We start from the raw sequence: 24,395 nt of genomic DNA, 5'->3' as shown, positions 1-24,395 counted from the left end.
AAAATGTGAGCCGCACACAACAGTTGCGGGTGGATGACCAGCTCTTTGTTGGCTACATGGGCACCAAAAAAGGTCGGGCCATGCACAAACGGACCATCTCTCAGTGGGTTGTTCTCTGCATCAAGGCCTGTTATTCGTTGGCTAAGGAGCCGCCTCCTGTGGGGTTGCGCGCCCATTCCACCAGGGTGTTACAGAAAAGGGTATACCCAAAATGAGTCACTGGGACCTGGGTGCTTTAACAGTACAAAAGGGGAGGTTCCCAGAGCACTGCATTATAAGCAAGAAATACAACGTGATATGAATAAAAGAACAAATACAGTCCCATTTTTTAAGGAGCATTGTTATTTAATCACAATGCGTCATCCAAAATATATTATACACAAAAATGCATGTAAACATAAAAAAATGAGTGGCCCAGAGGGAGAGGAAGGGAGGGTGTCAGTGGGAGGAGTAGTGCAAGGTTTAGGGAAGTGACTAAGTGAAGGTCAAGCGACCTTATTACACAATTTACACTCCTGGAACGAGCCAGATACATAAAACACAAATGCTTATAGAGTTAAATGCACCATCCTTTTAAAGATACAGTAATTGTCACACTTGGAGTAGAAGCTGGTAGGCAGACCGGTTGTCGACGTTTCTGCCCCACGATATGATAGGAAGTAATGCTACCTTACAAGGGGGTCTTCCTCAGGGCAGGGGTTGGGGTTCACGGTGGTGGGAGCAGGAACTTTGTTGTACAGACTTCCTGGCATTGCTCAGGAGGCCCAAGTGTTTCTAATTGAGACTCACACCCATGGACGGTGTTAGGACGGTAGTGGCCCTCTGCACGCTGGGATCAGTAGTCCAGTTGTTTGGAAATGTAGCCCAAAGAAGGTGTTAAGCTCCATCTAAGGTTTATTATGGGCTGGAGATTGATAACCAACAAGTACCATAAGAAAGTTGAAAAGAACTTTGTAGCGAAAGATCTGATGGGAAGCTAAGGCCAATGAGAAAGTGTTACCTTCCAAATTTGACCTGCTAGTGCCTTAACTGAACTCTTTAAAAGGAAAGACCAGCATGTCCAGGTGTATGAGTGAGCTGAGTCTGACCTCCTCAGCAGGGTACCTCTGTTGCCAGATAGTTATCAGCAAAACAGAAGGGGAAATATGTGCTGGGGCCAGCATAGACCTGATATCTAAGCCAGAGTATTTTTTATTTTATCTCTTTATTTTGAGAATCTTCACAAGAACAGATAACCACTTAGACACAGCAGGTGTAATGCTTACAATGAACAGTATTTGGTAAGACAGCTGTGCATTTCATGAAAGTAACCCTGAACGGGTATTAAGGGGTACAGAGGTACACAGTAATATGTTAGGGTCTCTGCTGCCATTTTAAGGGCATAATGGCCCCCAAATATCTCACCGGTGTGCTGTAATAGACTGGAGGGTGGAGTATGACTCAACCACATTGAAAGTAGATCTTGGCCTGAGTGGAGCTGTTGTAGCCAGATCTGAGGACAGACAGCTGGAGTGGTTTAGGTAATTTCTTTTCACCTAGTAATGTATCTGATAGAGACTACTAGCCGCAGATTCCTTAACGTAGAATTATCCCCAGGCGTGAGACTGGATCTGGAAAATTTTCTTTGACATAGCATCTCTGCGCGCCGGGGGCAGTATCACGTGACTCCGCCCTGATGTCAGCGAGGTCACATAAGCCCCACCCCGGCACTCTGACATCAGTTTTTCTCTTTTCCGTGTGCAACGCGGATCCAGATCTTGTCCTGACCTGTTTTTAGGCCTCCTTTTCACGTTTTGATTCGTGGAACAGTGTGCGAATGCCTTCGGGCTTCGAGTCGTGTACGAATTGTACACGTCAGATGTCGGCTACGGACCCTCACCCGATATGTATGTGGTGTTTGGGTGAGCACCATGACTCTACGGACTGCGAAGCTTGTCAGCACCTTAAACCGAAGTCCCGGCGGGAGCGCCGGTGAAATTGCTGTCTGCCAGCTTGTCAAGGTCGGTGTCACCAGTAGGAGAGTGTGGTCTGCAATCCTATGGTCACCCCAGATTTTTGCTTTTTGCTTCACTGATTTACGACTTTCCCTGGCTGTGGGCCTGCTAATCAGACCCACAGCCTAGCTGTTCTCTCTCTAAATTGACAACCATGTACTTTAGGTGCATTTACCAATTGGTACTGGGCCACCTTATCAGTCCCTGTACAGTGTACCTTAGGTATCCAGGGCATAGGTGTACCCAGGGCCTACCAGGAGCTGAAGCATGTATTATGCCACCCCTGGCTGGCCATCTAAAACTGACACAACTGGCTGCACGACAGCTGGGGCAAGGTGGTGTAATCACCCTTTGCTATAGATATAGTATACCTATATCTAACCCTAAAAGGGACACATATCCTCCTATCAGTCACTCCTATGGCAGGCCTTAACAATCCTGAAGGCAGAGTGCTTGGAATTATGTGAGATGGTGCTCTAGCATGAGCTAAGCCTGTCTGCAGCTTTCGGAACCAAGTCCTTTAGCTGTTTCCACGATAACGCTATACCATATACTCTTAAGTGCATAATCGACCTCGCGGTTGAATGCTAACTCTGGTATAACATTATCAAAACATGTCGAGTAAGGTGTCATACGAATTGGAATACTACCCCCTCGCCAATTATGGCGACGGGTGTAGCATTCCACCCTTCTAGAGGGACACAACATGTATGTAACTGTGAACCCCGGTTAAAGTTAACGCGAGCCTTGGCATCACAAAATGGATGCTGCCACCACAGGCACAAGTCTGACCTCCTGCTGCTGGGAGTCCTTCCAGCGAGGGAGGCTTGGACAAAGGGTTTCCTGCCTTGGGAGGTGCTAGCACCACCCCAGACAGGATTTTGTGTATTGGGTAGGATAGGCTTGAAAGGAATGGGACATGCCTGGGGCACACAAGGTGCCCTGTGCATACAACGGTTCAAACCAGTTGCTGGGGCATCCCTGCCCCGGCTCTGGCGCGAAAACCGGACAAAGGATAGGGGGTGTAACCACCCCCCGTCCTGGTCCGACCCAGGGGGGGGACCTAGTCAGTAGTGTAGCCCCCTTTAGCAGGATAAAGGTAGGAGCTGGTCCCATTCCAAATCAGATTAATCCTGAACTACTCTACAAGAAGAAACTCTGGACTTCGACGTTCTTCTCCACAGAAGACTGAAGAAATCTCCCTTGTGGGCAAGGAGTGTCCACCCTGCAACTGCAGGCACCATCAAGCGTCCAGCGGCTTCACTTTGTCGTCTTCCCTTGAGGATCCAGACTTCAGAGCCCGACTAGACCCGGACTCCCAGACCTCTCCGACCTCAACCTACATCTGTAGCACAGCTGAGATTTGTGGGTGCGACGAGACACGTGGGACCGGCCATCTTGAACGAACCTGCACTTCGCTTATAGCACGACTCCCGCTTATAGCACGACTCCCGAGGTAAACTCGACCAAGTGCTTTGGGGACTGAGAAGCCCCAGCCCCGAGCAGCCCCTGCACCGAAGATCAGCCCTCCAGCATCCACGAGATCTGCGTGGGGCCCTTCTGCTTGTTTGCTGCTCGACGCGTTGTCTGGTCACTTGCCGGCTGGCTAGTGGCCTCCTAGACGACGAACCTTGAAATCTTTGCTGCTGGTCTGGTTGCTCCAGACTGGCCCTTGCTCCCTTCCAAAAGAGGGGCACCCCGGACTCTCCTAGTACGCACCAGACACCTTTTCCACTCACCGCGTGGGTTGCCTTTGCCAAGGCCTGTTGACGCCGATTCTGGAACAAACACCGCCGACAGCGAGAGCCTGCGTGGGACAGCTCGTGCCTCCATCCTGGTCGTCGAAGACGCCTCCTGGACCACGTGGCTGCAGAGTCAAGCGTCCACTCTTCACTTGATCGCGACGACGACATCTGGTTCCTTCCTGGTTCCACTCCAGTCACTGGCTAGTGACTGTGAACATTGTCCCCTCTGCTTTCAGGTCTTCAACATCTCTGATCCATCCCTGGATCACACCGGACATCTTCCTCCTGGTCGCCTGCAGCATCTTTTCTTTTAGGCTCCATTGACTTCAACGCGAGAAGCCGACACAACTTCGCACCTATGCACCCGCAGCCCGTGGGTGAGGTAACGAGAGCATTTCGGTGCTCAAGGGTAGCTTGACTCTCCTAGTGTCCTGTTCCACAGTCGTTTTAGTCCTAACTAGTCAGGATTGTCCGTACTTACCTTTTCTTTGAACTGTACTGTCCATAGACGTTGTTACGCATCCCGCGTGTGAGTTCACACCCTGCACCCGCGTCCCGTGGGCCTCCTATTTCTTACTTAAGGTTAGGATAGCGTAGTCCCAGCGGTCCTGCAGCCTCTGGACAGCTCCATTTCTTCCATTGAGTCTCACATTCCATTTACTTAGCATATGGTTTGCCGTGCCCCTAGGGCACCATTGTAATTTTGTGCAACTTGTCGTATTTTTCTTAAGCGATTGTCATGTGCTTAGCCCTCTGACCTCATAAAGAGTTCAGAGGTGTTTGTTATTAATAAATATACTGTTTATTTTTGTAGGAGAGTGGGGTCTGCAATACTATGGTCACCCCAGATTTTTGCTTTTTGCTTCACTGGTTTACGACTTTCCCTGGCTGTGGGCCTGCTAATCAGACCCACAACCTAGCTGTTCTCTCTCTAAATTTACAACAATGTACTTTGGTGCATTTACCAATTGGTACTGGGCCACCTTATCAGTCCCTGTACCCAGGGCATAGGTGTACCCAGGGCCTACCAGGGGCTGAAGCATGTATTATGCCACCCCTCGCTGGCCATCTAAAACTGACACAACTGGCTGCACGACAGCTGGGGCAAGGTGGTGTAATCACCCTTTGCTATAGATATAGTATACCTATATCTAACCCTAAAATGGACACATGTATTCCTATCAGTCACTCCTATGGAAGGCCTTATCAATCCTGAAGGCAGAGTGCTTGGAATTATGTGAGATGGTGCTCTGGCATGAGCTGAGCCCGTTTGCAGCTTGCGGAACCAAGTCCTAATAGCTGTTCCATGATAACGCTATACCATATACTCTTAACTGCATTATCAACCTCGCGGTTAAATGCTAACTCTGGTATAACATTATCAAATCATGTCGAGTAAGGTGTCGTACGATTTGGAATACTACCCCCTCGCCAATTCTGGCGACTGGGGTAGCATTCCACCCTTCTAGAGGGGCACGACATGTATGTAACTGTGAACCCCGGTTAAAGTTAACTTGAGCCTCAGCATCACAAAATGGATGCTGCCACCACAGACACAAGTCTGACCTCCTGCTGCTGGGAGTCCTTCCAGCGAGGATGGCCTGGACAAAGGTTTTCCTGCCTTGGGAGGTGCTAGCACCACCCCAGACAGGATTTTGTGTATTGGGGAGGATAGGCCTGAAAGGAATGAGACATGCCTGGGGCACACAAGGTGCCCTGTGCATACACCGGTTCAAACCAGTTGCTGGGGCATCCCTGCCCCAGCTCTGGCGGGAAACCGGACAAAGGATAGGGGGTGTAGCCACCCCCCTTCCTGGTCCCACCCAGGGGAGGGACCTAGTCAGTAGTGCAGCCCCCTTTAGGAGAATAAAGGTAGGAGCTGGTCCCATTCCAAATTAGATTATCTTAAACTATTCAACAAGAAGAAACTCTGGCCTTCGACGTTCTGCTCCACAGAAGACTGAAGAATCTCCCTTGTGGACAAGGAGTGTCCACCCTGCAACTGCAGGCACCATCAAGCGTCCAGCGGCTTCACTTTGTCGTCTTCCCTCGAGGATCCAGACTTCAGAGCCCGACGAGACCCGGATTCCCAGACCTCTCCGACCTCAACTCACATCTGCAGCAAAGCTGAGACCCGTGGGTGCCACGAGACACGTGGGACAGGCCATCTTGAACAAACCTGCCCTTCGCTTCCAGCACGACTCCCGAGGTAAACTCGACCAAGTGCTTTGGGGACTGAGAAGCCCCAGCCCCTGCACCGAAGATCAGCCCTCCAGCATCCACGAGATCTGCGTGGGGCCCTTCTGCTTGTTTGCTGCTCGATGCGTTGTCTGGTCACTTGCCGGCTGGCTAGTGGCCTACTAGACGACGAACCTTTGAATCTTCACTGCTGGTCTGGTTGCTCCAGACGGGCCCTTGCTCCCTTCTAAAAGAGGGGCACCCCGGACTCTCCTAGTCCGCACCAGACGCTTTCTCCACTCACCGCGCGGGTTGCCTTTGCCAAGGCCTGTTGACGCCGATTCCGGATCCAACACCGCCGACAGCGAGAGCCTGCGTGGGACAGCTCGTGCCTCCATCCTGGTCGTCGAAGACACCTCCTGGTCCACGTGGCTGCAGAGTCAAACATCCACTCTTCACCTGATCGCTACGACGACATCTGGTTCCTTCCTGGTTCCACTCCAGGCACTGGCTAGTGACTGTGAACATTGTCCCCTCTGCTTTCAGGTCTTCTTCTTCACCGATCCACCCTTGGATCGCCCCGGACATCTTCCTCCTGGTCGCCTGCAGCATCTTTTCTTTCAGGCTCCATTGACTTCAACGCGAGAACCCGACACACTTTGGCACCTATGCACCCGCAGTCCGTGGGTGAGGTGACGAGAGCATTTCGGTGCTGAAGGGTAGTTTAACTGTCCTAGTGTCCAGTTCCACAGTAGTTATTGTCCTAACTAGTCAGGATTGTCCGTACTCACCTTTAAACTTGAACTGTACTGTCCATAGACGCTGTTACGCATCTCGCGTGTGAGTTCACACTCTGCACACGCGTTCCGTGGGCCTCCTATTACTTACCTGAAGTTAGTGTAGCGTGGTCCCATCGATCCTACAGCCTCTGGACAGCTCCATTCCTATTATCGACTTTCACATTTCACTTACTTAGTATATGGTTTGTCGTGCCCCTAGGGCACCATTGTAATTTTGTGCAACTTGTAGTATTTTTCGTAAGAGATTGTCATGTGCTTAGCCCTCTGACCTCATAAAGAGTTCAGAGGTGTTGTTATTAATAAATATACTGTTTATTTTCATAACAACCTGTGTGGTGTCCTTTCATCTGGTATTCAAGGGGTTATATTGTGGTAAAACAGCTGGCTTCACATGCCAAAAGAGTTTAGCCTAAGACTGCTTTGTCCATGCTACCATTAGGATAGCTGGTCTATAAGGTTGACTTACAACCAATCACCATATGGGTTGTTTGGACTGATACAAGGTGATCACTAGAACTAGTGAGCATCATATATCAGGCCAACTTCTCACATCGCTCGCCAGCTGGTAGGTCCTGTTGTTTGTTTCCAAGGTCTTGTCCTTGTTCGGCGGAGGGCGCTGGTTCCCCTCGGGACGTGCGCCTCCGCCAGTCGCCACCCTCTGCTATGCGGCCTTGGATGTGGCCGATGCTCTCGGCCGTGCTATGGCCACTTCTGTGGCTCTCCGGTGCCATGCCTGGCTTCGGGATGCTGTTTTCCCTGAGAATATTAGGGAGCGTCTGGTTGATCAGCACTTTGATGGGGTCCTTTTGTTTAACACTCATGCGGACTCCGCCATTCAGCGTCTCCTGGCGGGGCTCCGATCTCCTCCCCCTCAGTAGGCTAGCTTGTTGACTCTCTGGGGCTTGGTGGGAGGCGTTATCCCACCTGCTTCCTGGAATCTGGTGCTGAGTGGCCCGTTTGTTTTGTGTGGTTTGATGTGCCTTTGGGGTCCCTTGGTTGGCCCCGCTCTTCTGTTGGCTAATGGTCGGCCCTTTTGGCAAGTGCGTATTTTTTGGCTGATTGCGAAGCCTCTGTGGTTCCTGCCGCAGGCCTTATGTTCTTGTCCTCTCGGTCTTATACTGGGAGGGTGTGGATTCCCCCTGCTGGTTCCTAACCTTTCCTGGTGTCACTGTATACTGTGGGTGCGGTTCCTTAGCTCCTTGCGCTACCCCAGGTGCTATCATTCTGTATCCGCTGTATCGCCGGATCAGCTTTGGCATGCCGTCTTTGGCGTTGTGCTGTGGTGTTTCCACTCTCTTTTTATGTCCTGCGTTTCGGCCTGGACCTCTGTCTGGTGTTACAGGGGGATGGCATTTCCGGGTATTTTTCGTGTATTTTAGTTGCCGGCCTTAGTCCGTCCTACGTATGTCTCCTCCTTTCGTGGGTCAGTCTATGTCCGGAACGGTCCCCTTTTGGGGTTGTTCTGGACTTCCCTGGCCCTTGCCTTTGTCTTGCGCTAGGTGTGGTCTGGTCGCTCGGCTTCTTGGTTATGCCTGCTGCTGGCTGTGCACGTCTGCTCTTTCTGGTCTGCGATCGGGGGCCGTGGAGTAGGCCCTTGTGCTCTTGCCTCTGACTCTGCCAGAGTCTTGCATGCCTTCGTCTCTCTTCTCACACCGGCCTTTCTCCCTTCAGGTACGGCTAGGGTATCTATTCTACGTCAAGGAATGTACGGCTAGTAGTCTCTATCAGATGTACGAATTACTTACCTACGGTAATGATGTATCTGGTAGAGATGATTCTAGCCGCGGATTCCTTCACGACCCACCCTTCCTCTCCGTTCTCCGAGTACCCTTAGCTTGGTCTAATGCACTCGCCTGCCTCTGGGTGGTTTGTCTTCTGTGAGTGTCCTCTTTCACTTCCTCCCTAGCGGGATGCTTTGTTCTGTTTGCATTTATTCCTTCCTTTATGGTACTTGATTAGTAGGTTCATGTGTACTTCTGCATCCCTCACCCTGGTGTTTCCAGTGTGGGGCCTATTCATACTTCCCCCTTCTCATTGCTAGAAACTTCTGACTCATGTGCAGTCCTCTGTGACGGGGTCTCTTGGCTGTGCCTCAGCCCTTAGCTTATTTCAGGGGATGCGACTCTCCTTGATGGTGTTTCTTAGGGTAATTTGTCGTTAATCTTCTGTTCTGGACTTTGTCTTTCACTGTTAATGGCCTGTGGTTGCAGGCTTCTTTCGTCTGCTGCAACATTTTTCATATGTTTCTTTCTGTCTCCAGGGAGAATGTCATATTTGCTTGCAAGGTTGCTTTGCGTTAACTGTACTCTGTGTGAGAAGTTGGCCTGGTATATGTTAAGTCCTGTACTTTGCTGCCCAATAACCAGCCCTCCAGAGCCTTAGTAGCACAATCTACAAAATCAGTCCAGTCCTGAGTCTGTCTTCTGGGTATCCCTGAAAATCAGCCTATACTGTTCAGTGGTTAAGCCAAACCCATCAATCAGAGCACTCTTCAGGACAGAGTAGTTGTTAGCATCCCCATCACTAACTGTGAGGAGCTTATCTCTACCTTTTTCTGAAAAGGAGAGCCATAAAATTGCTGCCCACTGACTTTGGGGTACCTGCTGTACTTTGCAGGCCCTCTCCAAAGCAGTTATCCATTTGTGGATGTCATCCCCTTCTTTGTAGGGGGGCACAATCTTACTCGGGTGTCTATTGTCATAGGACCTGTCTTTATCCTTAGGGATATTGCTGCCACCAGTGGGTTCTAACCCACTTTCTCTATGCTCTCTAGCACGAGCAAGCTTCTCTTTGGCCAAGACAACTTCTAGTGCTTGCCTCTCAATCCTCAGAGCCGCCTCTCATTTTGGCCTCATGTTCCCTTCTCTGAGGGGAGGTCATCCCTCTCTGAGCAGGGCCATGAGAGCCATTTGAAGGAGGAGATTGGAGAGATTCCCTAGAGTGGGATCTTCCTCCCCTCTGCTTTTGGTTAAGCCCAGTAGGGGGTCTGTATAGGGGTTGCCCATACTGACTCCCATGTATGCTTAGGTTAGCCTGGCTAAGTCTTCTGACTGGGACCTGGCTGTTTACCTCAGGATCAGACTCATCCTCTTCCACCCCCTCCTCTTCTTCTTCCTCTGGTACAACAGTATCAGCATTATCATCTGAGGGAAGGACTTCATCTGCACTACCTGTATCACCTGTCTTAGGTGGCTGTCGAGCATCATACTCTTCTAAGAGCTCAACCAGGAACTTGAGGGTAGGGTTTGAACCCTGTTTTAGCCTTCTAGAAGTACACAATTGTCTCAATTCTTGGAAGGCTAAGGTGTTATATCTTGAAGCAGTCCCCAAGGGATCCACTTCTGCCGGCAGAGAACCACTGGGGGTCACTGGATGAGACATGGTTTCTAGTGAGGTGGGGTGTTGCACCTACCTACACTATTTGTTTTCCTACAGAACCTCTCTAGGAGTTGTAGTCAGGGTGTGCTAGGCCCAGGCTCTACAACAGCTAAGTTCAGTAGAACTTAAGTATACTAAGACTTGTTTTTATATGTACCTATGTGATCTTTCAAATGGTATTTCAAGATTACAAGTGGTAAAACAACAGCAAGCTCTAATCCCAACCGCTGCACACCAATGTGAGAAGTTGGCCTGGTATATGATGTTCACTATTCTAGTGAACACCTTGCATCAGTCCAAACAACCCTTATGGTGATGGTTGTAAGTCAACCTTATAGACCAGCTATCCTAGTGGTAGTATGGACAGAACAGTCTTAGGCTAAAAGACTCTTGAGGGCGTGTAAAGCCAGCTGTTTTACCATATGTAACCCCTTGAATATCAAATGAAAGGACACCACACAGGATATATATAAAATATATATGTATTTATTCACTAACACACTCCTCTGAACTCTTTATGAGATCAGAGGCAAAAGCACATAACAAGTTACTCTTAGAAATACTTTAAATAGCACAATTTACAGTTAGGCCCTAGGGGCGAGTAAACCCATATACTAAGTAAGTGGTATAAGAACCACGACTTGTGAAAAGGAAAGGCCTAGGGCCTAGAGAATCGCTGGGGCTACACTATCTGAACCTTAGGTTAGGATTAGGAGGCCCACAGGCGGCGCGTGCAGTGTCAGTAGTCCTGGTTATTCTCACAGTAATCTAAGACTTTTCTCTCAGTCTGACTAGGTTTCTGAGCGCCGGGACACTCGGTTTGAGTAGCTGAGCGCTATACAAAACTTCCATAACATAACACGCGAGAGTCAATAGAAAGTCAATGGGAACTTAGAAGGTAAGCAAATGGAGATTCAGGACACTTCCGGTCTAGCTAGAAGGAAACAACTAAAAACCTAGACACTTGGATAGTTAATACCCTTAGGAGCACTGAAGTACTCGCGTTACCTCACCCACAGGAAGTGGGTACATGGGTGTGAAGATGTGTCTGGTTTCACCGTTGAAGTCTATGGAGCCTGTGAAGAAAGATGCTGCTGGCGACCCGGAGGAAGATGTTCGGGTGGATCCAAGGGTGGATCAAAGATGAAGAAGACCTGAAAGCAGAGGGGACAGAGTCTAGGTCACTAGCCAGTGACCGGGTGGAACCAGGAAGGAACCAGACGTCGTCGAGGAGCAATCAGGTGCTATCGTGAAGCTTGTCTTTGCAGCCATGTGGACCAGGAGGCGTCGAGGATGACCAGGTGCTGGAGAGGAGCTTTCCCACAAAGGTTCTCGCAGATGGAGGGGTCGACTTATGGATTGGAGCCAACAAGCCCAAGCAAAGGCAACCCACGCAGGATACACAAAAGGCTTCTGGTGCAGACCAGGAGGGTCTGAGGTGACTCACCTTTGCAGGGAGGCAAGGGCCAGTCTGGAGCAACCAGACCAGCGAGGTGATTCAAAAGGATTGTCGTCACATAGGCTACTAGCCAACGGGCCAGCAACCGGACAACGCGTTGAGCAGAACACAAGCAGAAGGGCCCCACGCAGATCTCGTGGAGGGCTGATCTTCGGTGCAGGTGGAGCTCGGATTCGGGGCTTCTCAATCCCCAGTGCACAGCTTCGAGGATACCTCAGGAGCTGCACAGTTAGCGAGTCGTGGACTCTTCAAGATGGCCGGTCCCACATGTCTCGTCGCCTCCACGGATATCAGCTATGCTGCAGACGTGAAGAGAGGGTCATAGAGGTCTAGAAGTCTTGGTCTTGTCAGGCTCTGTGCTCGGGTCCCGGCAGGAGTGTCGACAAAGCAAGCCGTTGATTTGCTGGATGGTGCCTGGTTGCCCAGGGTGGTCACTCCTTGGCCACAAGGGAGATTCTTCAGTCTTCAGCTTCAGCAGAATGTCGAAGGTCCAGAGTTTCGTGTCAAGTTTCGAGTTCAGGATTAATCTAAAACAATCGTGCAGGCTCTAGTCACCTCCCATTTGGATTATGCCAACGGATTGTACCTTGGACTTTCCCTGGGCCTTCAACGACGTCTCCAGACAGTCCTGAATGCTGCTGTTCGTCTGGTCTGCGGCCTCCCCCTTCGTGAACATATCACTCCCCACCGACATAAGCTACACTGGCTTCCCGTTCACAAAAGGGCGGAATTTAAGGCACTCACCCTAGCCCACCGGGCTGTCAAGGGAAAAGGCTCTGCATACCTATCCTCCTGCCTCCGCCCCTACAGCAACACCAGACTTCTACTTTCCAGCTCTAAACACCTCCTTACCAACCCCAGATTCAAAAAAGTTAGTTCTGGGGGAAAAACATTCCAAGTCTGTGCCGCCACCCACTGGAACAAACTACCCTTGTCCATCCGGACCATCCAGGAGGAACTCCCCTTCCGGAGAGCTCTAAAAACCTATCTCTTCTGTTAGTCCCTTCTGAGTCAGATACAGTCTCATCACCCACAGGAGCGCCGGGGTACCCCGTTGGGGTATCTGTGCGCTATATAAAATGCTCCAAATCTAAAGTCTCAGGACTCCGCTCCTACCTTTATACAACTAAAAGGGGCTGGATTACTTTCTAGGTTCCTCCTATGGGTGGGATTAGGAAGGGGGGTGGTTACACCCCCTTTCCTTTGTCCAGTTTCGTGCTGGGGCTGGAGTGCCCCAGCAACCGGTTTTAACTTGGGTATGCATGGAGCACCTAGTGTGCCCCAGACAGTGTCTCATTCTATTCAGCCCTCCCTGTCCCAATACACAAAGTCCTGTCTGGGGTGGTGCTCGCACCTCTCCAGGCAGGAAACCTATTGTCCAAACCTCCCTGACTAGAAGTACTCCCAGCAGCAGGAGGTCAGACTTGTGTCTGTGGCAGCAGCATCCATTTTGTGATGCTGGGGCTCTGGTTAACTTTAACCGGGTACAGTAGTTTCAACATGTCTTCTCCCTCTAGAAGGGTGGAATGCTACCCCCGTCGCCAGAATTGGCGAGGGGATATTATTCCAAAGAGTATGACACCGTACACGACATGTTTGGATATAGCCAAACCAAAGTTAGCATTTAACCGCGAGGATTATAATGCACATAAGAGTATATGGTATGGCAATATCATAGAACAGCTATAAGGACATGGTTCCGAAAGCTGCAGACAGGCTCAGCTCATGCTAGAGCACCATCTCACACATAACCAAGCACTCTGCCTCCAAGATTAAGGCCTGCGATAGGAGTGACTTATAGCTTACTGTGTGTCTATATATAAGGGTAGATATAGGAATACTATACCTAAGCAAGGGGTGATTACACGACCTTGCCCAGCTGAGTGATCAGCCAGTTGTGTCAGTTTGGATGGCCAGCCAGGGGTGGCATAATACATGCTGCAGCCTCTGGTAGGCCTTGGGTGCACCTATGCCCTGGGTACCTATGGTACACTATACAGGAACTCACAAGGGTGACCCAATATCCAATTGGAGATGTACCTAGAGTACATGGAGTCCATTTTACAGTGAGAGCAGATAGCCTGGGGCCCTTATTAGCAGGATCCCAGGCCAACTAAGTCGAAAACCAGGTAAACACAAGGCAAAAAATCTGGGGTAACCATAGTCCGGTATCCACCTTCCTACACTCTGCTCTTCCCTTCTATGACTTTTGGTGCTACGGTGCCTGGCACCTCCCCGAATGGTGCTGCCCGTCACCATTTGCTTCTTTCCTTTCTGTTTATCTGATGTTTCGCACACTGTTCCCATATTCTCACAGTTTTTGTTTGTGATGGCTCTGTGTTGTGGTGCGGAAAACTTCCCCGAAGAAAACTGAGGTCAGCGCGCCGGGGTGGGGCTTATGTGGTCACGCCCATGAACGGCGTCAGGGCGGAGTCACGTGGTACCGCCCCCGGCGCGCAGAGATGCTATGGCAAAGAAAATGTTCCAGGTCCAGTCTCACACCTGGGGACAATTCTACGTTAAGGAATCTGCAGCTCAAATCCTTCTCTACCAGATACATCGTTACCGAAGGTATGTAACTCGTACTTCCGTACTTGCAGAACGAGAATTTGGCGATCTCAACTTCCCCCTATAAAAAGCTATATTTGTTTTGTTACACCCACCAGGATGTTGGCAATCTGAAGTGCGTTTTTTCATATTCACATGTAAGACCCCCCTGAGTGTGAAGTCGTTTGGGGACAAATGGCCCATACCTGTTGGGGCCAAGTCTCCTGACCTTAATCAGTGTATTCCACTTCCCCTTTGCCTGACCCTAAATCCTAGTTCCCCATAGATGCACAGCCATCTACATAAGATAGCCATCAGTGGGAATTTAGCTTCTCTTTATCGTTACACTGCACAGTGCAGTAGGGAATTTCCTCGCAATTTTGTCTGGCATTCATATTGACGCTGGGTGTATGAAGTTTTGCTTGGTTTTGCATTTGGTAATAACCTCACTCTCATCCACACAATATCCTGTATACCCTACTTGGGTTCTGGCTGACATTATGTGAATGATGTCCTAGGTGGCATAACTGGGGTAAGTTAAATGCTTTTTCTGGCAGACTGACATTGTAGCTTGACATATGATACGTTATAAGGTGTAATATCGTAATTGGGATCTTTTTCTTGACTTGCTATATGCTAGTATTAGCCTTTTGGTTGAATAGCTTGCAACCTGAAACAAATGATTGTTGAAACTTAGCTGATATTCTGCTTTGGAAAATTATTTAACCCTTAAGGTTGGATATACATCTTGCCTTATGTCGTAGTGAAATCCCTCATTTGGTACTAGCCTCGTCTGCTAATGTGGATTACTTTTATTTTCAGCTTCATAACACGTATGGTGCTGCAGAGCGACTAACACATTATCGAGAAATTTCTATTCAACCAAGTGCCGACCGTGAAATCTGTGTGATGTTTACTCCATCGCGTGTGAGCTGCATGTTGGCTAAGCTTGAAATCAAACATTCGGGTATTCGACCATCACAGCCCGGAATTAAATTCACAGTAAGATTCTGTTATCCACAATATTGTACTAAAGTCAAGTAGGAAATGCTATAACGCCATTCATTTTGTTGCCTATTTTAGGGTGTGGCAGTTGACTGAGCTGCATAGTTTGGCATTAACGTGGACAAGCTACTGTAAACCTGATCCAGGCTTGAGCCAGAGGTCTGGCTCTACTCAATGTCCTCTTTGAATCCAAAGCCCAGAACTAGCCGAGCTTTCACGTGACTTATGCCTGTCATCAATGCTGTACCCTTATGGACAAAGAGTTGAAAGAAAAAGTGTTTTATGTAAAAAGTAATGACAAATAGAAACCTGTTTCATGACTGATTTGTACAAAGTGATACCAGAAAACCTGGTATTAATCCTGGTTCCCGTTTAGCAACATTTTTAGATCTCGGGTAAATATTTGACGTCACTGAGCCTCCGTTTACTTGATTATCACACATGAAAGCTACTTCATTTATTTGACTACAGAATACTAGCTGTACAAAATCAGATTGTATTTGATAGACTATAATGTTGCTTAATTTATCTATACAGAGACAATTCCCTAACTAATCCTGGCATGCCCGAATTTCCTGTGCCATTAGAGATGCTGCAGCAGACTGAAGCCTTCAAGGAGGCCTTGCAACCGAATTTTGGGACACTTCCTGTTCTCCCTGATATCCCTTTGTTTCCCAAGGAACTGCAGCGGCCTTCAGTTTCGTTGCCACTGAAAGTTCCGACCTCTGTATCTTCTGACCTTCCTCTGTACTGACTATAGCGCAGACTTGTGCCAGGCCCATCCACGTCAATGCTGACACTGGAAGATGATCTGGTGATTATTCTGATGTCTGACTCCGTACCGACTTAAGCTCAATCTTGACCGATGTGATGCTACAAAATTACAAAAGCACAACCACTTGATTCTTCCCCGGAGTAAGAGTTTGACTCGCCACTTGGACCGCAAACTGAAAAGGGTGCATTATTTGCAATAGTGATCTGACGGACGGCGAAGTCCTGAATTTGCTGCTGCCTTTAGTCAAGACCAAATTAATTAACCTTAAGAACATTTTGCAAACTGGGCCAGCCACCTATTAGCTCTTGTTCCCCTTGAGCAAGGCCCTCAATGATACCTTGAAGGCACTTGGTCAAAAACTTGTTCCTGCTCACCAGTGAATATGTAAGTGGCCATGCACAACAGACTAGCTCCTCGTAATCCCGATTTTCAATCTAAACGTCCTGCTTCAGATAGCCTTGTGGTTCATGCTTCCACCACTAAGGTGAACCTTAGTTAATTCCCCACAACTCCTTCGGGATATGGAGTCCAAGTGGATTTATACATTTGGCAAAGGTTTGTTCTACTCAGCTACAATGGCATTGTGTTAGGTAAATGGTTCATGTTGATTGCATTGCTACACACATGACCGCTGGGACATGGCCAGTGAGATCTTGCAGGTGGTCCCGGAAAGGGGGGGGGGGGCAGCTGGCACTAGTGTTGTGCTCTGCTGATAACCATGGATGTGCTCCACAGGATTTTCTGGAGATCTACATGCCACTTTTATGGATATACTCACACTTTTTCAGTGAGAAAGCAGATTCTGCCTTGTGGTGTTTTAAAGAAAGTAGAGCCATAGCGTGCGCCTTGAGGCTGTTGACCCCTGCCAAAGCCATGTCTATCAGTTCAAAATGTTCAAAAGCTACTTTAAAGGACTGGCTTGCAGGCAAAGATAGTCTTCCTAACCAATACCCTGGTCACCCCAGTCTTTTCGGGTGCCCGAGGGACCGATAGGCATATCGCCGGAGTGTTGCTGAGCTAATGGTATACAGGCCCCTCCACCCAGGCGGACCATGGGGCATAACACTGCTAGCATCTAAATACTACGGATTCATCATTAACCGTATGTATATATGAGAGATACACACATTAGGTGCATCTTTCCATTTATTATCACAAAAACCTTATTATAGGTTCCAAACCGGAGTGGCAAACTTGGGGCTGGCCCCTAAGTTGTCCTGAAGAAAAGTTGTAGGGGACACCTTGAAACATGTCGACAAGATGGCTAGGCTTTTGACCACATTACAGATCAGATTCCTACATCTAACCCCTTTTTACTGTACCAACTAGAGGCAAGAATAAATGTGTTGGCTTACTAGCTAGGTATTTTTAAACTCGCATTTAAAACACCACTCCACTATACACTGCACCACACATAGTTTTCACTCAAAGTGCTCCTACGTATCCCTAGCAAGTCGCAGCACGCCCCAAGCAGTAGATGCTTGGGAAGCCCTAATGATGAAACATGTCACCTAGGGGAAACCTCTGGTGAGTGAGGGGACTAAAGAAAAAAAATGTCTTTTCTTTTCCAAAACAGGTACATCCAATTGGGAAGACCTACCATTTCTCCTTTTTTGACTGGCTAGATTCTTACGATCCATTGACCATGGGTCACTTAGTGATAGTTTAGAACCAAGAGGCAGAATCTAGCTGTAGCCTCTTCCTCCCCCCTTCTTTGATCTTGATGTGTCTTCTGACCCAGGGTTTGCCTCCTCTCCGCCTACTATGGAGGAAGGCGCTACCTATACTATGGTGCAGCGTTGAGCGGCGGAGGCTCTCCAGCTCTACCTCCCTATGGTGTTCCTTAAGACCAACCTCCATTCGGAGGTGCTCCAGACGGCGTCTACGTCGTTGGTGCCGCTGCTCCCTTTCAATGAGGCCCTTACCGAAGTCCTCTTGGGCACTTGGTTGCGGCAGGCCTCGGGGGCACCGGTGGATAAGAACGTCGCTAGGATTCATCGCCCTGTGCCTGGTGATCCCGCCTTCTTGACCACTCACCCGACGCCTGAGAGCCTGGTCATTCAGGCCTTGACATCGCAGAGTGCCTTTCCCTCGGCTCCGCCGGATAAGGACTCTAAGAAGCTGGACCAATATGGCAAGAGGTTGTTCTCCTCAGCCAGTTTGGCTTAGAGGTCGGTTAATACCACCTGCGTATTGGGCCGTTACTCCCATGCAGTGTGGGATTCAGTGGCAGAGGTTCTGCCTCAGTACTCTGTGAAGGTCCAGGCTGTCCTTTCCCAAGCGATTGCGGAGGGCAAGGATGCGGAGAAGTTTGCCATCAGGTGTGGTTTGGACACTGCTGATTCGTTGGGCAGGGCTATTTCCACGATGGTGGCGTTGCGGCGCCACGCCTGGTTGCGTTCCACTGGGTTCTCACCCGATGTCCAGAGCTCGCTCATGGACATGCCCTTTGATGGCTCCCGTCTCTTTGGCGACAAGGCGGACAATGCCCTGGAGTGCTTTAAAGACTTGCGCCCCACAGCCAAGTCTTTGGGTCTTTCTACGAAGGCCCCTGCCACGTCTGGGTTTCGTTCCTTTCGTGGCTAGGGTAAGAGTACCCAAGCACACTCCTCCATTAAGCCTGTGCAGAACCAGCCCCAGCGTGGCCGCGCATTCCGAAGGGGTAGGTCTGGTAACCAGCGAGCGAGTCAGTCCACCTCCACCCCCGCTGCTTCCGCCTCTAAGCCTTCCTAATCCGGGCTTCAGGGAGCACCCCACGCCAGTGGGTGGCAGGGTACGTCACCACCTCCACCACTGACGCGAGATTACCTCGGACAAGTGGGTGCTGCAGATAATCTGTCACGGGTACTGGCTCCCCTTTCTGTCCTCTCCTCCAGCCATGCGACCCCGGTACCACCGCATGTCGGGTAATCATTTGGCTCTTCTCCGCCAGGAAGTCACGGCCCTCTTGGCCAAGGGGGCTATCGAGCGCGTTCGCGGTCAGGAAGTACAGAGTGATTCTTATTCCCACTACTTCCTGGTCCCCAAGAAGGACAAGGGGGGCCTGCGCCCCATTTTGGACCTCTGGGACGTCAGTCGCTTCCTCCGGAAGGAGAAGTTCAAGATGCTAACTCTGTCTCAGGTCTTGGCTGCCCTCGACCCTGAAGACTGGATGGTAGCATTGGACTTGCAGGACGCTTATTTTCACATCCCTGTCCTGCCAGCCCACCGGCGTTACCTGCGGTTCCCGGTAAGCCAGGAGCATTTTCAGTTTGCCGTGCTCCCCTTCGTCCTTACCTGCGCCCTTCGGGTGTTCACGAAGGTGATGGCGGTGGGCGCAGCTCATCTGCGCAGGTCAGGGGTGTCAGTCTTCCCCTACCTAGATGACTGGCTGTTGAAGGCGGGCTCGCCCCAGGCAGTCGTCACCCACCTCCAGACTACGGCCGACCTCTTGCACTTGCTGGGGTTCTCCATCAATGTGCCGAAGTTGCACACGAGCCCCTCTCAGAAGATCCCCTTCATCGGCGCAGTTCTGGATTCAACCCTGTTTCGGGTTTATCCTCCCGAGCATCGAGTCAAGGATATTTAGGCTATGATTCCGCTCTTTCAGCCTCTAGCCCAGGTTTCAGTCATAATGACCCTCCGGCTTCTGGGCCTGATGGCCTCCTGCATCCTGCTAGTTACGCATGCCAGATGGCATATGCGGGCTCTGCAGTGAGACCTTAAGTTCCAGTCGGCACAGCATCAGGGAAACCTGTCAGATCATGTCCAGATCTGAGGGCGCTGCACGACAGTTGCAGTGGTGGCTCACGAATCGCAATTGGGTCAATGGCAGATCCCTCTCTTCCCCACCCGGAGCACACGGTGGTGAGGTAATGCGTCCCTCATGTGCTGGGGAGGCCACTTGGGAGAAGCGGAGATCAGAGGCCTCTGGTCTCCGGTGGAGTCCCGGCTCCATATCAACCTTATGGAGCTGCAGGCGATCCGGCTTGCACTGAAGGCATTCCTTCCCTCTGTCCGTTGAAGTGTAGTGCAGGTGTTCACGGACACCACCGCAGCGATGTGGTATTGCAACAAACAGAGCGGGGTGGGGTCGTGGACCCTGTGTCTGGAGGCTCTGCGCCTCTGGACATCGCTGGAACATAAAGGCATTATCTTGGTGATTCAACACCTGGCAGGTTCTCTGAACACCAGGGCGGACAAACTCATCCGCCGGTACATGGCGGATCACGAATGGCTTCTGAACTCGAACGTGGCGCAAGGTCTCTTTCTGCAGTGGAGAGAGCCTTGGTTAGATCTATTCGCCACCGAAGAGAATGCGCAATGTCATCAGTTCTGCTCGTTGGAATTTCCAAGGCGGCACTCGCTCTGCAACGCTTTTCGTCGCGAGTGGAGCTGTGGTCTATTGTACGCCTTCCCGCCTATACCACTTCTGCCCAGAGTGCTGAAGAAGATCAGGCGCTACTGGGCCCAAGTCATTCTTGTGGCTCCGGACTGGGCTCGAAGAGTTTGGTATCCCGAGCTACTCCGTATGAGCATCGACCCCCCCGATCCATCTGCCTCTTAGGCAGGATCTTCTGTTGCATCAGCAGGGGACGATCCTCCACCCGAACCTGTCCAGCCTCCACATCCATGCTTGGAGATTGAGCGACTACAGTTGACACCTTTCGATCTTCCTCCCGAAAGTCTGTGATGTCATTCTAGGTGGAACAGATTTGTGGCATAGTGCACAGCAAAAACTGTGCTTCCCCTTTCTGCCTGCTTTCTGAGGTTCTTCTGTTCCTTCTCTCTTTGGCCCAGCAGGGCTCTGCTCTGGGCACTATCAAAAGTTATCTTTCGGCCATCTCTGCCTTTGTGCGGCTTCCATATCAGCCTTCTCTGTTTTAAGTCCCTGGTTGTTAACCGTTTTCTCAAAGGCATTACGCATACGTTTCCACCAGTACCCTTCATAATGCCTCAGTGGGACTTGAATCTTGTTTTGACTTTTCTGATGTGCGCTTCCTTTGAGCCCCTTCATAACTGTCCCTTACGTCTTCTTACTGTCAAGACAGGTTTCCTGGTAGCTATCACCTCTGCAAGGAGAGTGAGTGAGCCATAGGCTCTTTCTTCCAAACTTCCTTTCCTTTCTGTTCATCCGGACAAGGTGATATTAAGGACCTGTCCTTCGTCCTTGCCAAAGGTTGTCAGGCCCTTCCACATCGGGCAGACCATCACTTTGCCCACCTTCTTTCCGCCTCCGCATCCTTCAAGGGAAGAAGAGAGGCTCCACCGCCTGGACCCAAAACGTGCGCTCGCATTCTATCTGCAGCGTACACAACAGTTCTGGGTAGATGATCAACTCTTTGTTGGCTACGTGGGTGCCAAAAAAGGTCGGGCAGTGCACAAACGGACCGTCTCCCGGTGGGTCGTTCTGTGCATCAAAGCATGTTACTCCTTGGCCAAGAAGGAGCCTCCTGTGGGACTGCGTGTCCATTCGACCAGGGCAACAACAGCCACTAATGCCTTGGGACGCGGTGTCCCCCTGCAGGATATTTGTGAGGCAGCTACGTGCTCCTCGCTGCACACGTTTACCACGCACTACTGCTTTGACAGTCAGGTCCGGAGAGACAGCTTCTTTGGCTGTTCTGTGCTCCTTGACTTGCTGGTGTAATCCTGTTCACAGACCCACCTCCGGGGTTGGTATTGCTGGGGTATCTATTATAAGGTAAGGAATCTATCACTAACGTGTCTCTTACAGATGCACAAGTTACTTACTTGGGTAACGATATATCTGTAGGAGCCATTAGTTGGTGATAGATTCCTTACCGCCCCACCCATCCGCCATGTTATGCGAACTGGTTACTAGGGTTAAGGTCATCCCCCTTTTAGGGCCCTAGTTTTATGCACCACTTGTCAGTCTCTTACACGGCTCTGCGTTTCGGCGAGGAATCGTTGTGTACAGAACTGATGTCCGCGCGCATGGGTAGCGCCTAAGTACTCTCCGTGACGTCATCTCAGGCCCTACGACACCAGTGACGGACGCGGAGCCGCAGGACGCCACCTACTGACTCGCAGGTACTTCTAAGCAAAAAAAAATTCCTGATCCAGTCTGACGCCTGGGGATATTCTAAGGTAAGGAATCTATCACTAACTAATGTCTCTTACAGATATATTGTTACACAAGTAACTTGTGCATTTTGTTCAGAATAAAACGTCAATCCGGACCTTTAGAATGTACCGCTTGATGATGATGAGGAGGATATCATACAAATTGTCCTCCCACCTGAACTGATAATTCCCTGCATTTAGACCTTCAAAGTGCTGGTGGTCTTAATACTCAACCAGCCATGAAATTGAATTCCCTATTGGTTCCCTGTACAGAGAAAAGCTCCACAAACTACACAGTCATGCCTGAAAATTGGGCAAAGCCATCTCATCAGATTAGATCTCCCTGAGGAAGTAGTTGTCATCTTGGCCGTACATCCTTCCATCCAAAAGTTGATTTATTCGGGAGGGTGGGCAGAGCTAGAGGGTGTTTTGAGAGTACTGTCAGATAGTTCCAATACAGGCTAAAGTTTCTAATCTACTTCTGATCATCCTCTCTTTCGCCAGGCAAGGCCTTGCTGTGGGTGCCTTTAAATGATCTTTGTCGGCTGTAGCAAAGTGCCCCTTTTTTCAAGGTTACCCCCCACTTTTTGCGTGACTTTTAATGCACTTTGGCTTGATGTGCCCTGGGCCCCGGCAAATCAGGTACCCAGGGCCTGTGTTTTTTCCAATATCTGTACCCACGATTGGCACAACTCTGGCCACTTCTTTCTTCTTCTCGTATATGAGGAGGCAAGGTTCAGGGTCACCCCAAAATACTTAATTTGGGAGGTCACAGGGGTGTTCAGATTGGAACCAATTGGTCAAAGTGCATTAATTCTCATGAAAAAAGTGGCCTTCGATGCCGGCGGCTTCCCCTCCGTTGCCGCAGGGCCCCCAAGGATACAGGCTTGGATCCGGATCAGCGCCAGTCGACCTCATGACACCTCGGGTGCAGAATCCAGTGACTACACCCCGCCAACTCCGATGCCGGTTGTGTCCCCAGCGGGCATCGGCCCCGGCCTCCCCCTCTAAGAGGACAAGGAGCCGGACTGACTTAGTCTGACATCGGATGGTACTTTTGTACCCCTGATCTCCCCTAATGTTTCCTACCGCCCTGAGTGGCTACCAGGAGAGGGTAAAGAGGACTGGAAGGAGTCTGTGGACCCTCTTGCAGACCAGTTAGAAGAACTAGGCTTGAGAGAGGTGTTGGATGATGCCAGTGGTCTGGACACCTCCCCAGACCTTGGCATGCTTTCTCCCCCTACCGTGGCTATGGAGGTGGGTGCATGCGTAGGGCAGCAGAGGACCTAAACTTAGAGCTTCATACGGTGGCAGTCAGGACTAACCGCCTGACCTGCTTGCTTCAGCTGGCTGCTGCGTCTTCAGAGCCCCTACAGCCGTTCAATGAGGCCTTCACGGACCTCCTTTTGGCACTTGGTCCAAGCCAAACACAGGGGCACCTGTAGATAGGATGATTGCCCAACGCCACCACCCGGCCCTGGGGGACCCCATTTTCCTCTCTCACCATCCCACCCCTGAGAGCTTGGTAGTCCAAGCCTCGACTTTCAAGGGTGCATTCCCTAACGCACCACCTGATAGGGAATCCAAGAAGCTGGACCACCTTGGGAAGATGTTTTCTTCCTCCCGCTTGGGACTGCGGTCGGTGAACACCACATATCTTTTGGGCCGTTACTCCCACTCAGTGTGGGACAAAGTTGCGCAAGTGCAGTCATAGTGCCCGAGGAGGCCTGGGCCGTGCTCAGTCTTGCAGTTGCCGAAGGGAGAGACACAGCAAAGTTCACCATCCGATGTGGGCTGGACACCGCCTACTCGCTAGGATGATTTCCACTGGCTTTTCAGGTGATGTCCAAGCTACGCTTTTGTACATGCCCTTTGATGGTCTTCGCTTGTTTGGCGACAAGGCCGACAACGCGCTTGTGCGTTTTAAGGACTCCAGGGCTACTGCCTGGTCCTTGGGCCTCACATGCACCACCCGCCCAGAGCAGGCTGCCTTGTGCCCCTTTCGTGGCTACAGAAGGGGTGCCCCACCACGTTCCGCTCAGAGCCACAGGCCTGCGCAAGCTGTCCAGCCTCTGCGCGGCCGGGGATGTTGGACGCACCGTTGTGGGTCTGGGGGCCCCCTATGCAGCAGCCTTCAAGCCCTCCTAGTCCGAACTTTCAGGGCCACCTTTTGCTAGTGGGCAGCAGGATTAGTCATCACCTCACCCACTCTCTCAACATCACGTTGGATATGTGGGTTTTGAAGATAGTCCAAAGGGCTATTCCCTCCCCTTCGAGATAACCCCTCCATCAATGCCACTTCAGACCCTTTGCGTATCGGAGGATCACTTGGCCCTTTTTCCAACAGGAAGTTATGGCTCTCTTGGCCAAAGGAGCCATCAAGCGCGTTCCTGCCCCAGAAGTAGGTTGTGGTTGTTATTACCACTACTTTCTGGTACCCAAGAAGGA

General features: G+C 50.4%; 1 protein-coding gene across 2 annotated transcripts in view; it reads left to right on the top strand.

The window, feature by feature from the left end:
* The window catches only part of CEP192 (centrosomal protein 192), a 2,224,848-nt gene that overhangs the window by 1,267,868 nt on the left and 932,585 nt on the right, over positions 1-24,395 (top strand). For both annotated transcript variants that reach the window (XM_078687485.1, XM_078687486.1), the window contains exon 31: positions 14,924-15,103. In XM_078687485.1, coding sequence (XP_078543611.1) covers positions 14,924-15,103 — 180 coding nt within the window. The remainder of the gene's footprint in view (positions 1-14,923; positions 15,104-24,395) is intronic.

The sequence above is a fragment of the Lissotriton helveticus genome, chromosome 4_1 (assembly GCF_964261635.1).
Source record: "Lissotriton helveticus chromosome 4_1, aLisHel1.1, whole genome shotgun sequence".
NCBI classification, from domain to species: Eukaryota; Metazoa; Chordata; class Amphibia; order Caudata; family Salamandridae; genus Lissotriton; species Lissotriton helveticus.
The sequence above is the reverse complement of the archived record's forward strand: the minus strand, read 5'-3'. Positions and strand labels throughout refer to the sequence as shown.